Here is a 13,667-nt window from a genome sequence, read left to right as displayed (position 1 = left end):
GTGTTACAGAGCAAACAGCTTCAGGAGGACTACAGACACTCCGCCATATTTGAAGGAGTTCCTGTCCACTTTGAGCCAAAATGGCCGCCGACCAGATTTATGCAAGAACCTCGTCATCCATGTTCCACTAAATAACTGTACGTGTGTGTATAACTGAACTAAATCCAGTTATGTGTCTGTAACAATATATTTACATATTTAACGAATGCTTGTCATTCTTCCTCCCTGATTGGCCACAAGATGCATTCCTGTGATTAACTCCGGCCAATCAGGAGAGGCGGCTCTGCGGATTGGCTGAACGAGAGCGAAAAAACTGTTTCTGTGTTGTGACAGAAAGTTTACTTTTCTTTATGAGGAGATCATTATTGATCGGTTTCCTGGATATGTGAATGTTTTTATAATAACAGTCCACTAAAGCAGACGTGTTCTCAGTATTGACGAGATGTTTCCACAAGCTTCCTGTCTGTACTTTAACACTTAATGATGATGTCACTAATGCTGATAACACTTTCAATGGCTTTATTCCAGTGTAATAACCTGCCTATAAACAGACTGTTTGTACCTAAAAATACTGTTTTTGTCTTGATGAAGATAGTTGAAATAATAACTGAGCTGTCACAGCAGTTCTGTAATTACAACAAGGCTGCAGCTAACTACTATTTTCTCTCAAATAATTGATTAATATTATTGTTTGGTTTTTAAAATATCAGAAAACTGAAAAATGCCCAAAGTGACTATTTGAAATGTCTTGTTTGTCCAACTCACAGTCCAAATCCCAAAGATATTCAGTTTACTATCAAAGAAGGGTAAGATAACCAGCAAATATTCATTTGAGAAGCTGGATGCAGTGAATTTTTGGCATTTATGCATAAAAAAACACAAATGACAAATCAATTATCATAATAATTTAAATTTTACTAAGGCTTTTTAAAGTTAATTTAATTAAAATGTTATGTTTCAAAGGCTTTAAGATGATTTAAACATACTAGTTAACATGTCTAGTGCTAACTAAACTAAGTTTTTGCGTGCTAACTAGCCTGATACAGATCTGTCACTAACTAGTTGTTCTTCAACTGCAAATACAACTGTACTCAGGTATTTGAAGCTAGCCAGCAGGCTGCTAACTGGTAACTAATTAGCTCTTATACCCCACATTTATAACTACAGTAGTATTTACAGTAAAGGAGCGACCAGGTAGCGACAGCCTTAATAAACTCTAACAGGCTTGTTAGCATTCAGGCAGCATTAACCAGCCAACTAGCTTGATGCATTAACTTCAAATGTTCCTTCACTTCTCTGCTCACATTTGTAAAATAATAAGAACTAAATCTGAGGCATAAACTTAAGGGCAAAAGGTAAAACTGAAGTTATGGTTGACAAATAAAACAACGTTACATCAGACTGGAGAATGAACATAAAAACCAGCTACCAAACATTTCAGCTGAGTCATTGTCATGCTAATGGCTAACAAGTAACAGCAGAAATATTGACAGTTGTGGAATATTAAAGTATAGTTTGTACATGATAATAAATCAATGCTATTCTGCAGGCTAGTAAGCTAACAATGAATTTTTCCCAGGAACTAGTTTAGCAAAAGGTGGTCACAGTTTAGTTAGTAATGTTAAACAACATAAAAAATCACTCTTTAAATAGATTGTATGAAATAGGATCTCTGCTCTTCTTCCCAAAAAGTGTAATAACAATGTTAGTGGAGGTGGTCAGTGGCCCTTCTTCACTTCAAAACACTGCAGGAAAACCCTGTAACTGATGCTACTTTACTAGCTAGCTACTGTAGCAGAGGCTAGCGTACACACTACAGTCTATAACAGCAGTGATAGATCATAGTGGAAATAATTTTCACCATTTACAAACAATATTTTGTGATATAAAAGCATTCTAATCAATATTGTGCCTTTGCTGTTGTTTGTTAGCCATTAGCATGACAATGACTCAGTGAAAATGCTAGCTTGTTATACTTTTCTGTTCATCCTCCACAAGCTAGCGCAATGTTTTTAATCCTAACTCAAGAGTCAAGAGAGATTATTGTGGGGCAGTAGTGACTACTGAGGGGCCCTTGAGCAAGGCCCTTAACCCTAACTGCTCCAGTGGCCAGCAGGTCAAACTGTGGTTGTACTGGGCAGCTTCCAGGTATGAATGTGATCAGGGCTTTCCTGAGAGAGTATTGCTCTCAGTGAAATAAATAAAGGTTAAAAAAGTAAAATTAAGATTATTGTGACAAAGTACAAAATTAGCATGAAAGTTATTTCTTAAGTAATTTTATTTGTCAACTATAATTTTAGTTTACTTGAGCTCTTCAATTGTTAATCTACGTTTCAGTTGTTTTGTTTCTCCTTATATAATTGAGTGTTAGAAGTAAATGCATAATTAACTGCGACAAGAGGAATAATCGGGTAGCAACACAGCAAGTTTTGTTTTTTCAAGTTTGTTTTTTGGTTTTAACTTGATGCTGGTCGTGTTTCCAGCAGACTGAAGCCTCTCACTGGAATAAAGCCAATGGTTGTGTTACTGTCGTATGATTGACAGCTGTACAGTTGAAGTTTCTTGTGTGTTTTGACCACTATTGAAGGAGAAGCACAGATCTGTTGTTGTAAAAGCAGCGTCATGTTATCTTCTGCTAACGGTTAGCTTGCTACTTTATACACCGCCGCGCTTTACAAAGATGCAGCTATGACTGAAGTTTACCAGTTAAGCAACTTAAATAGCAAATACTCTGTTTTTTCTTTTCATTTGTGAATATGTATGTATGTATGTAAATGAATTGAGTTAGTTTTCCTGTGAGAAAATAGATGCCTTGAGACGTACAAAGGGTACAAACTCTTATCAATGCAACAGGAGGGATGAAGGCGTTCGGGTCTCGGACCTGAGAAGTGCTTTTATATCAAATGTTTGACCGCTTCAGGGACGAGTTTCAATAATCCAGTGTGTTCATCTCTTATCTTTATTTTCAAGTTATTCTTGTCACATTTTGATAGTAGCAGCAATTACTAAGCAGCTCATTTGAAACTCGGTTTGTGTCAGAAGTAACCCTCAATATTGTTGTTTCCCACTTTTAACTATCAAAAAAGGCAAAATGCCTATAAAATAATCTAATAGCTGCTAAAATTGTTGCTTTTCTGAGTGAAGTCTGGTGAATCTGGAGAGGAAAACACTGCACGTTTGAAACCGTTCCTGCTACTAAAAACCTTTCATTGCCTTCTTTCTTCCTTCCATCAGCTCTGAACACATTCAAGAATTTCAATGTGAAAAACTCTTTAAGTGCATTTATCCTGATTGAAAGTTCATTTGTAAAAGGTTCCTTGATGTTTTTAATTTTAGTTGGTACTAAATGGTTAACACTAAATCCATTAAAGCAGCATGGGGCTCCTCCATTTTTATTTTTATTTTTATTCTATTGAAGCATTTTTTGACTTTCCATTGAAATCAGGCGGAAACAACACAGGCTTGAAGTTGTCCTGGTTTCAATGGGAAATGCTAACGATGCTAACGTCATGTGTGAAACTGGCGGCTAAATTAACAATTTTGTTTTTCACTGTGTGAAGAAAAATAACAAACATGACAACACTTTGATTTTCAGTGTAGTTTCTGAGGTACTTTTTTTTAAAAAACAGCATCATCTCATAACGAGGCAGGAGGAAGCTGCAGGGTGATGATGAGGAGGCAGAGCTGAAGATTATTTCATTTATTTTATGTAAAAGACAATTTTCTTTTACTGCCCTTAAACCAAATTCTGATTGATTTTTTTTTTAACCTCATTTTGATAATGATCAAAAAATAATAATTACGAGATACAAAACCTTTAATTATGAGATCTTTTGTTGTAATTACAAAATTCTAAATTACAAACTGCAGAAGTTATAATTATTAGATAGTTATAAGAAAACTCTAAAGATCTTTATCTTGGAATTACGAGATATTGATTATATTTTATATATTACTAATTGATACATATTTTCTTTTAATTAGATAAAAATCTGGTAATTACAAGATATTTTGTTGTAATTACAAATACAAAATCCAAATTACAAAATGCCAAAGTCAATTTTAAGATAATTATGAGAAAATGTATAATTATTAAGACTTAATCTCATAATTATTAAATCCATTTTGTAATTCATAGATTTTTTTGTAATTATAAATTAAAACATCTTATTTTGTAATTATGAGATACAGATCTCGCCGTTGTAATTATGAGATATTTTCTCACAGTTTGAGATAAAAGAGCTTGAAAATTAGAAGATCTTGTAATTAAGAGGTAATCTAATATTTAATAGCTTTTTCTAGTAATAATTAATATCATCAGATACGAATCTTGTAGTTACGAGATTTTTTTGTCATAATTATGAAAAATATGAAATTTAGAATTATGAGATAACTCAAATATGAAGCATTCATCTCAATCTGAAGATGAGCCTTGTAATAAATATATTTTTGTAATAATTATTAGAGATTAATCTTTTCTTGTGACTATAAGACATAATTCTTGTATCTCATAATTACCAGAATTTTTCTTGTAATTACTAGATACAAATTTCATAATCACAAAGAGCACAAGTCAGAATTATGACAATATCTCCATTTTTTTCTGTCAATTTCTAGATTCTGCTCACAGAAAAACAAGGAAAAAGTACAAATTTAACTCAAACTATTTGTTTGCTTTGTGGATCAGTCGACTGCTGTGATCTTTGAGTCCTTTGAGGTATAAATTTTTGATTTTATGAAACGCTCCACTCAACTTTTATTTTGAAATTCCAAAACACAGTAAAAACTCTTCCATAAATTAAAATCTAAACATTTTGTCATCTCAGGATCAATAAATTGTCACATAACTTAATGAACATCCCCGTCGTAAACGCAGCTCAGACGTTTTCATCTCCTCTTCCTCTCCTTCTTCCTCTCAGCTTCGTTCCAGACTCAGAATGTAAATCTGCTCCTTTTAAAGGGAAAAGCAGAAACGTCCACTTTGTTTTTGTTTCACAGGCTGAATTTCTACAGTCGCTGACGATCAGACTCAGTGTTAAAGTGGAAAAGCAGAACTGTTGTTGTTGTTGTTGTTGTTTGTGTGTCTGCTGAAGTTCTCAATCATGTACAAAACGCACATCTTCTGTCACATGTCCTTTACTAAACTGCATGGCAACTCATTCAATAAACCTGAAACCTGTTTCCTAAACGTGTTGTTGTCAGTAATCGTAGTTGTTTCAGCAGGAACAGTTTTAAACATGTCTGTCTTGGTGGTGTGTTCAAGGACGCTCCGACATCTGAGAACTGATTGCATTTTAATTACAATTTAATGATGTGAAGAAATCAAAAAGGTTTCTGCTCAGCAGTAGAATATCAAACCTCAGATGGCCTTAAACAGCAGTAACGTAACTTTGACATAATCATAATAATAATAATAATAATAATAATAATAATAATAAAGTTGACTAAATCTTGACTGTGATGAATTTGATCTCTGCTGCAGGTTTCAAGTCTCTGCAGGTTTCTTATTTTATAGAAATTAACTGCCTTGATGAAAGGAAATCAATCTAAAAATGAACTCTTTAATAAATAACTAATTACGTTTTAATGCACATGAACACTTTTATTTTGAATCTTATTTAATTATTGTATCGTACATTGATCTGGAATTGTGTCTCTTTTGGTTTGTGAATCATGATATTTAAGTTATTATTATTATTATTATTATTATTATTGTTTTTACTAAGCTGCTGAAACTACAGTTTCATGTAACACCTGGACAGAGTTTCTACAGGTTCAACAACTTCAATTGAACTATTTAAAGACCTTTTTCATATAGAATCTAGGATATAGAATTCATATAGAAAAGTAATTTAACACCATCGAACCATCTAAAGTATGACAGAATGATGTAAAAGCAGTTGGGACGATATGAACTACAATTATTTAATATTATATCAGTTTTTCAGCTTCTCAGCAGTTTATAACAATAATTCTTGATATAATTCATCAAATAAAGCAACATGGATGGATGTATTAACCAATGAAAAATATTAAAGTGCATTTAATTTTTTGCTAAAATTGACACAAAACTGACACCGTAGACGTCTCCCAACAACCGCATACAGGAAGTATTTACAGCTGATGTTACTACAGCAGGAAATACTGAAATAACATTAAAATTAACTTTAAATGAACACTTTTTAATACTGTCTAAATCTTTTTTAAGGAAAGTGAATTCAGTGCTTTTTAAGACTTTTCAAAACATGCAAATATCCTACAATCCTACCAAAATAAAATAATAATAACAATAATTATAACAATAATAATAATAATAATAAATCAACACTTAACTGTGTTCATGTGTGTTTTACTTGTTGAAGTTGATTTTGGTTTAGAGGTGAAACGTCTTCTACTTCCTGTTTATTAGCAGCACCTGGAAAATAAAATAAAACACACTTTAAGTGTTTTATTGATGCAACAAAGACAAAATGTTCAAATGGAGAATATTTTTTACCTTCAGTAAATCCAGACGGTCACTGCAGGAACTATTTCCACCGTTTATTTTCAGAGCTACGGAAACTCGTTTCCACCCATAAAAATTTATAAAAAGCTAATAATTATAAAAATAAAAATAGTTAAAATGACTTTTCAAGTCAAATTTGTGAATTACTAAATATAATTTATAACAAGTCAAAAATGAGTCAAAATTGTGATTTTTTTTTGGTCATAATTAAGTATAAATAATGAAATATATATAACATCAAAATTATGTTCATTTTTTCCACTGATCTTTAGCACAAATACTCAACTTTTAGAATTTTTATTTTTTAAGTCATAATTGAACATTTTTCATATGAAAACTGTGAGATACTGATAGAAACATCTGTACACTGTGTACCATGTATGGTTATATATATATATATATATATATATATATATATATATATATATATATATATATATATATATATATATATATATATATATATATATATATATATATACACATATATATATGTTAGACTCTGGAGGGTAAAAACAGGACAAAGTCATACAGACGTCATGTGGAAGGACGAGCTCTGAGCTCTGTAAAGCTTCGTCTACGTCATCAATATAAACCAGTGAATTTCTTTTCTTCTTCATGTGACGGAGACTCTGCAGACTCTCTGTGTCTGTAACAAATGTTCTGTTTGAATTAAAGAGACGTTTGACATCAACCAACCTCAGTCTATTGATCATTTATCCATCTTCTCCTTTACATTAAGTATTTTAAATGTGTCACATTTAATCTAATTGTTCTGTTTCTGGTTGAACTTGAAAATCAAACATCAAAGGAAAATAAATAAACGAGTCAACAACAACAACAACAGGAGGAGCTGATTCATTCAGATTTTGTTTTTACTGACAATTTGACATCATGACAAATTAAATACAAAGCGAACAGAGAGCATGGCAGCTGGTCAGACAGTCAGGCTGAAGCTCGGCTGTCAGCAGACACACCAAAGAAAAAAAATCTGTTTTAAAAATACCGGACGACAACAAACGCACCGACCACTCAGAGAGGCATGATGGGAAAGTTGTAAGTGCTAAATGTTCGTCAGCAACATCTGATTAGAGAACACAGTTTAAGACTTTCACAAGTTTACCCAATGTGGCTTAAAATGAGTCATTTTAAATCAAACCTTTCTGTTTGAGTCTGTTGGAACGTCTGAACACCAGAACAGTTCATTCAATCTGTTAACGAGGTTTTTTAGTCCAGACGGTGATTTCAGGTACGTTTGTGTTTTGACCGTAAGGATGTAGTGACGACGTGTTTGTGAGTCGATCCAGAAACTTCCTCCTCCTCCAGATTGTTTCCACTGTTTAGTTTTAAACATGTACGGAAGCCCAAACAAGCCGGGAAAAAGAAAAATACATGAAATGATGAGTTAAAAATGATCCGAGATAAAGTTTAAATTTAATAATAAATCCAAATTATGAGATACAAAGTGGGCAAAATGAGATAATTAGTCAAATGATTTACTTATAAGGAGAAAATTAAATACAAAGTCATTAATATGAGTCACAATTCTGATTCTCGAAAATCAAGATTATCAGATCATTCAAAGTCTTTTTATTTCATTTTAAACATTTACTGTTTTTTTTTTTTTTTCCCGTCGGCTTCGGGCTTCCGTACAGAAATAACTTCTGCTTCAGGTTTTGAATAAATGAAGAAAATAAGCTCTGCAGTGAACAACAAAACAATCACCATGACGACCAGGTATCAAACACATGAGCGGGTACAGAAACGTACCGAACGTTGGCAGTGAACACATCACGTCTTATTGATTCCCTCTGAGATCAGATGTTTATTGATCTGATGTTGTTTATGTTGTTTATTTTATGCTGTCAGTGTTCTGATGATGTAGATGTGAAGTCGTCGTTAGTTTCTTCAGTTTCCCATCAGGATTAAAAAAGTCTCTTAGGGAGTTTGTTAGCTTTGTTGCTAACAGTTTATACTTTAATAAAGGAGATTTAATCAAACTGGATATTAGCAACAAAGCTAACGAGCTACGACAGCTTTTCTATTGGTCGACGGTAAAAATTCACAGGTAAAAAGTGAAACTTGAAAGATTTGAAAAGGCAGATTAACGTCAGAGCTCATCTTCAGCATCAGTTAAAACCTGGAAACTAAAACCTGAGACAGGAGTTTAGTTCTGACTCACCAACTGTAAGAAAGTTTATTAAAGTTCAGTTTGATTATTAGAACGAGATCAGTTTCACCAGACGACGTCACCAAACAGGAAATTATTCATGTCGGTAACTATGGCGACGCAAAATTATTCAAAAACGTGAGTCAAGATGACGAGACATGGGAGTCAGAATGATTATTATTAATTATTACTATAAATGATACTTTTCACATAATCAGAATATTTATTTACTGGTGATGTTAAAGTTTTACTGGATAAAGGAAATAATTCCAGTAAGGTGACGTCTGGTGAAACTGGTCCCATCAGAAAAATAAAAAAAGAAGCTTTTCATGTCATTCAGGTCAAATAATACAGATGAAATTAACGGATTCTCCACCAGCTGATCTTCATCAAGTCTTGTTTCCACTTTCACCCTTTTATATAAGAGCTGTTTATTAATGGTTCATATATCAGTTATAGATCATTTATTATATCCGGTCGTCAGGTTGGATCTTCATCTGACAGTAAACTTATTTTATAGATCAAATAAATACCAAACATGTCATCTGAAGACATTTGATACTGAAGGATTAATGATTAATAATAATAATAATATGTATGATGAGACTGCAGCTGTGACGACTTCTGGTTCAATCAATTCAATTTTAATAAACTTTGGTTTATTATGACTTTTCCTTAACTGGACTGTAACAGACACATTTCCACCTGACGACAGGAACCTGATCACTCACCTGTGAGGCTTCAGTTAACCATTAATAAGTCTTAATTAATTAAGGGCGACTCGTTAGTTTCATCAGACTCCAAATTTACAAAACTTCCCAAAACCTGAAACCTTCTGAACAAACAGACGAGAGTCTCATCAGCTGTTCCACGAAGCACTGAAGCACTGAAGCACTGGGGGGTTTGGCATCGAGCTGGCTGAGTGTGTGTGTGTGTGTGTGTGTGTGTGTGTGTGTGTGTGTGTGTTGGGGGGGGGGGGCAACTTCCTCTGTTCCACACAAACATCGTACAACAAACCACATCCTCATCTGAGGAGACTCGACTTCCTCTTCTGGTCAACTGTCAGCCTTCATCTGTGAGTGTGTGTGTGTGTGTGTGTGTGTGTGTGTGTGTGTGTGTGTGTGTGTGTGTGTTACAGGTGAGGAGGATGATGATGATGATGATGGTGATGATGATGATAAGTCTATAAGAGGACACAGTCTGAGTCCTTGTCTCTTCTCCTGGCTCCGCCCTGCTGTGACCCCTGACCTCTGACCTGGAAACACAACAGAAACTGTCACCATGTGTTTAAACATTGATTACAGCTGCAGCCACTAATCAATCAATAACTAAAACATCAGCAATATTTTGATTAGGGATGCACGATGTTGGATTTTTTGCCGATATCCGATATGTCGATATTTCCAACTCACTGTAGCCGATACTGATATATACACATATTATTCTCCAGCTGGCTGAGGAGACTATTATACCTGCAGCATAGATTGTACTAAATATGATCAATAAAGACAATATATGAAGGACGAACTGAGGAAGACTGGAGTTCAGGAGCTCAGCATTAAACCTTTAATGAACCTGTCAAGTGGGAGCAGCAGTAGAGTTTTCATTGAGTTTATTAGACAGACAAGATTAATGTGCAGGATTTAATCTCTGGTCCACACTCCGGACCAGAAGGTGGCGCTAATGCACCTGATACGCTGGTTGCCAACCGCCGTTATAAACCAAAAAGAAGAAGTTTTCTTCCCAACAGAGTGGTACATCCTGTCAGCCGAGGTGTTTCCTATCTGTGCAGCCGATCATAGTAGCAGCTCCTCCACGGACTGTTTCACCCTGACGGTCCTGGTGTTTCCTCCACAGGCTGCACTTCACTCAGCTGCTTCTTCTACACTTTAACCTGAATAACAAACCGAGGCTAACGTTAGCTGAGAGGCTAGCGGAGCGTTAGCCGCAGCATGACCGGAGGGAAGCACAGCTAGCTAGCCTCCGCTAGCCTCCCAGCTAACGTTAGCCCCGGTTTGTTATTCAGGTTAAAGTGTAGAAGAAGCAGCTGGTCTGCTTCGTCGGGGTGAAACAGTCCATCGAGGGAACAGTCAGACGGTGGAGGAGGAGAAGGCGACATATCGGCGTCTCATAATCGGCAGAATTCACCGATGCCGATTTTTCATTTTAGAGCTTTTATCGGCCGATACCGATGACGTGCCGATAATATCGTCCATCCATAATTTTGATTTAGATTTTTTTAAGCAAAAATGCCAAATATTCTGTTTCAAGCTTCTAACATGTGAAGATTTGATGTTTCTATTTGTCAAATGTGACAATAAACTAAATATGAAGACGTCACCAGTCTGTCTGCCAGAAATACAACAAACATCCTTCACTGTGTTCAGTGATCAATCAAACTGCAACTTGACATTAAGGAAATGACGTTACATGTGAATACGGTAACATCTGCACATGCCTGATCAATAACAACAGTTTCTTTAACTCTCAGCTCTTTTCAGTTCACGTAAAATTCATTTTTATGTTTTTTTACTGTAAAATTGTATTTATATTATTTATGATCACCTGTTCTGTTTCTTTGATCTTCTATTTATTGATTATGTGTAAACCTACTTTATAAAGATAAAACTTCAAATCAACACACAGTAAAATATTTATATTACAGCAGATGTTGATTAAATCTGTATTTGACACATTAAATATCAGCTGCAGCTATTAAATGTATCACTTCTTGTTTTTCAGGAGAAAACTAGTGATCGATCAGAGTGATTGATCTGATGTGAAGGAGAACGTGACTCTGATCCTCCAGAGAGACGACGTCTCAGAGTGGAGCGTCTTCCCTCACAGAGGATCTTTAGTCGAGACAAGTTTCATTACGGTTTTCATGAAGGTCAATTAGTGCCCCGACCCTGTTGAGGCCCCTGCAGGGCCACAGACCACGTGTTGAGCAGCTGTTACCTGCTGTGCTGCCTGCAGTGATCCCTGCTGCTGCTGCTGCTGCTGCTGCTGGAGCTGCTGCTGCTGCTGCTGGTATTCCTCCTGTTGGAGCTGTCGGGCCAACTCCAGGTCACTGAGGGGCCCCGGGGCCCCGCCCTGCTGCTGCTGCAGGGACACCGCCACCAGGTAGTCCTGACACACACACACACACACACACAGTATTTCAGTGGTTACACCTTACAAACAGACCATCAGTGGATCATCAGTAACACCTGCGGGGGGGGGGGGGGGGGGGGGGGGTCTCACCGGGTCGATCTGTCTCTGCTGCTCCTGGGCGGTGGGCGGCAGGTTGGCGGTGGGCGGAGCTCTCTGAGGAGGATGACACAGTCTGAAGTCGGAGTCGCAGAAGTTTCCGTCTCCCTCGACGTTGTGGAGAGACTCCCAGACCAGACCCTCCTCCTGCAGGAAGCCCTGATCCGTCACCAGCAGGTACAGGTGACCCTGACAGAGACGAAGACACGGTCGGAGCCGTCAGCGTCTTCAACGACCCCCCCCCCCCCCCCCCCCCTCCCCCCCCACCTCCTTCCACCCGTGTAGGAGGAGCTACGGTGGCTGTGAAAGGTCCTCTCTAGAGTCAGTGTTTGGTTTGTCTGTTCTGGGCTACCGTACAAACATGGCGGCTCCTCTGCTCTGTAGATATAAAGACTCATTCTATGTTAACGAGAACACAACATTTATACTCTAATTAAAACACTAAATTCTACAAACTGCACCTTTAAAGCAGCTCGAAGTTTTATCTGTTTCACTCTGTTGTGTGTCGCGGACTGAACTGTGACGTGTTCACCGTCATCACGTCAAGTGTGCGAGGGCGCCGGCCACAAAGCGCTCTGAGACGGGACTTATGACCTCCAGTGTTTCCATGGAGATAAACTGAAACGGTTCTGCAGCAGTGAATCTGCTGATATGATCATTAAACACTGACTGTATACCATCTTTCTATCTGGTGGGAACCGTCTCCATGATTCTGTCTGTTCTCAGAGGACACGTGAACTCAGAGTGCAGCTCTCTGTCTTTACCAGCAGATTTACTTTGATAAAACACAACAAAATGCGGCGCCATGACAACCAAACAACAACCTTTGTTGCGTGTCAAACCATCTCTCTGCCTCTTCACTGCTTCACTGTCCAACAAAAGCAACAAAACAATGTTAAAAAACACCAGAAAACACTTTTTTTTTTTTTATCAGTCAGACAGAGACGGAGCAGGCTGCCCTGCGGCTACGCTAACACCAGCTAGCCCACCTGATGACACGCAGCTAGTTCACTGTCAGTGAGGACAAGTGATGGACGTTGTGCAGGATATTAACACCAAAACAAACTCTGAGCTGCATTTAAAGTCATTTCCAGTCAAAAATACAAAGTTATTATAAGTTGAACTTACTGGTCAAAGAGTTGTTATTCTAGTTTTGGGGATTTTAATGTTTTAAACTCAGATTTTCTCAATAAATGAGTCTTTAAAAAGCTTTTCTGTCTGATTACAAAATGTGATCTGAGTTTCCTGACAAGCAGCTGCAGTGTGTGTGTGTGTGTGTGTGTGTGTGTGTATGTGTGTGTGTGTGTGTGTGTGTGTGTGTATGTGTGTGTGTGTGTGTGTGTGTGTGTGTGTGTGTGTGTGTGTGTGAGCTCTCATTACCGTGTTAATCTGTGTTCATGGCTGCTCTGATGTTGCCTGTCTGTGTGTGTGTGTGTGTGTGTGTGTGTGTGTGTGTGTGTGTGTGTGTGTGTGTGTGTGTGTGTGTGTGTGTGTGTGTCTCCACCTTGTGTTTGATCATGGTACTGAAGTGGTTGTTTCTGAAGAACACAGAGATTTCTCCTTCTTTAGCCGTCGTGTTGAGTTCACACAGACCGTGATACGACAGCTGCGTCGCCGTCGACTCCAGAAACTGTTCCGCCACCAGACCTGGAGTTCACACACACACACACACACACACACACACACACACACACACACACACACACACACACACACACACACACACACACACACACACACACA

General features: G+C 37.0%; 1 protein-coding gene across 5 annotated transcripts in view; it reads right to left on the bottom strand.

Annotated features, from left to right (window-relative positions):
- Nucleotides 1-7,359: 7,359 nt before the first annotated feature.
- The window catches only part of mindy1 (MINDY lysine 48 deubiquitinase 1), a 19,664-nt gene continuing 13,356 nt past the window's right edge, over nucleotides 7,360-13,667 (bottom strand). For all 5 annotated transcript variants that reach the window (XM_044336110.1, XM_044336113.1, XM_044336111.1 and 2 more), the window contains 4 exons: nucleotides 13,429-13,571; nucleotides 11,919-12,113; nucleotides 11,634-11,804; nucleotides 7,360-9,930 (listed from right to left, as the gene is read on the bottom strand). In XM_044336110.1, coding sequence (XP_044192045.1) covers nucleotides 9,859-9,930; nucleotides 11,634-11,804; nucleotides 11,919-12,113; nucleotides 13,429-13,571 — 581 coding nt within the window. In that variant the 3' untranslated portion in view covers nucleotides 7,360-9,858. The remainder of the gene's footprint in view (nucleotides 9,931-11,633; nucleotides 11,805-11,918; nucleotides 12,114-13,428; nucleotides 13,572-13,667) is intronic.

This window comes from Thunnus albacares, chromosome 19 (assembly GCF_914725855.1).
Source record: "Thunnus albacares chromosome 19, fThuAlb1.1, whole genome shotgun sequence".
Taxonomy (NCBI): domain Eukaryota; kingdom Metazoa; phylum Chordata; class Actinopteri; order Scombriformes; family Scombridae; genus Thunnus; species Thunnus albacares.
The sequence above is the reverse complement of the archived record's forward strand: the minus strand, read 5'-3'. Positions and strand labels throughout refer to the sequence as shown.